This window comes from Octopus bimaculoides, chromosome 18 (genome assembly GCF_001194135.2).
Source record: "Octopus bimaculoides isolate UCB-OBI-ISO-001 chromosome 18, ASM119413v2, whole genome shotgun sequence".
NCBI classification, from domain to species: Eukaryota; Metazoa; Mollusca; class Cephalopoda; order Octopoda; family Octopodidae; genus Octopus; species Octopus bimaculoides.
Window position 1 is genome coordinate 778,557 of NC_068998.1, and position 1,752 is coordinate 780,308.

Consider the following 1,752-nt stretch of genomic DNA (forward strand, 5'->3'; position numbering starts at 1 on the left):
GGCTAAGTTTTCTCTCTCACCTCGGATCTATATTTCAGTGTCTTTTTCTTCAATAAAGAATCTCTTTCCGTCATATCTTTATCTGTCATCTGGGACACTTATCTTCGTCAAGCCCTGGACACTTACTGTCTTAAGTTCCGGGACTCATAGAACCGGTCACTCAGTTTCCATGGCGTATAAGAAACCGAGACCACAACGTCTCCCTGAACTGGGCGCCAGTCCTTCGTAGGGGAACTCATTTACAGCTGATTTGGCGAAAGCAACTGAAATGGTTTTGCTCGCGAAAAAAAAAAGATGTCAAAACCACCCTGGATCACGAGACACGGAAGCAGAAATAATAAGGAAAAACATTGATTATCGATCTCGTATCGATCTCGTATTGATATCGATCCCGTATTGATCTCGTATTGATCTCGTATTGATGTCGATCCTGTATTTTACCGATGATAATGGTGGTAGTTACTTATCCTTCAGCAAAGAATTGGCTTTCGACAAATCTAAAGAAATCACCACAAATATTGTTGCCTTTGAGTGGGAAATGAAGGCGATTTTCTTCTGTTCAGGTGTGGTGGGCATCAATGAAATGTCTAAAGGCAGACATTTTTCTCTTCAGCCAAACCCTTGTCGAGAAAGTGAACCAGGAGAAGTGCTGTCCTCTGGTAAATTTATCAAATGGTAGGGAAAGGGGTGAGTGAGCATGGCTCGAATAGGCCTGAGAATTATATTCTTGACAATGTACTTATTATTGGTAGAAAGGAGAAAACAAGAACCGTGGCATTTCTTTTGCGTTCTTTGGGACGGATCTGTTGACATACAAAGTTTATATTGTCTCTACTTTCATTTTCACTTTTCTTATTCATTCAAATTCAATGTAAAGAACCTTCCTACCGCCACACACTTTTTGTAACATCTTCATGAACTGTCCCTCATCCATCCAACTTATCACCAATAAAACAAAGTATTATTATTATTATTATTATTATTATTATTATTATTACTATAGTCTGTCTTAGAAACATGGAGTGGGAGAGGAAAAGACAGTGAGGTGGTAATGACATTTTATTCTTTCGCAGACTAAGGAGTAAAGAATTAAGTTCGATGAGCTCTGCGAGTTCTCAACATGAATTTTTATAAGTGGTTGACTGACGAGAAATCAAAGAATTTTGAATTTTGTTAGAAGAATTTGGAAAAGTGCTTAGTACAAGGGCCAGATTCACGCACATTTGTATACTCATAGACACACGAATACATGCACTCACTCACTCGCATATACTCGCTCACCTACTCTTTCTTTTTCTCTTTCTCTCTCTCTCTCTCTCTCTCTCTCTCTCTCTCTCTCTCTCTCTCTCTCTCTCTCTCTCTCTCTCTCTCTCTCTCTCTCTCTCTCTCTCTCTCTCACATTATAATGTTTCCATTCATAAGTGTATTATTGTCAGAATTCCTGCGTTTGTTTGGATCATTTTTCACTCACCCAATGTTTTGATGTTTGTCTTTACAGAAGTAAGAGAGGTGTTCGACTTATTTGATTTCTGGGATGGTCGTGATGGAGATGTCGATGCTTACAAAGTGGGGGATCTGCTCCGGTGTTTGGGAATGAACCCAACAAATGCACAGATTCACAAGCATGGCGGTACCAAGAAGATGGGTCAGTATAACATCTATCTATCTAGCTATATGTGCATGCGTGGACATGCATGTATTCTATGTATGTGTGTATATATATACATACATACATACATACAAACATATATA

General features: G+C 39.0%; 1 protein-coding gene across 1 annotated transcript in view; it reads left to right on the top strand.

Moving 5' to 3' along the window:
- Positions 1-1,467: 1,467 nt before the first annotated feature.
- Positions 1,468-1,752, top strand: part of LOC106874269 (myosin catalytic light chain LC-1, mantle muscle) — a 3,225-nt gene continuing 2,940 nt past the window's right edge. Inside the window, exon 1 of the mRNA XM_014921932.2 lies at positions 1,468-1,645. Within this exon, the coding sequence (XP_014777418.2) occupies positions 1,483-1,645 (163 nt within the window). The 5' untranslated portion in view covers positions 1,468-1,482. The remainder of the gene's footprint in view (positions 1,646-1,752) is intronic.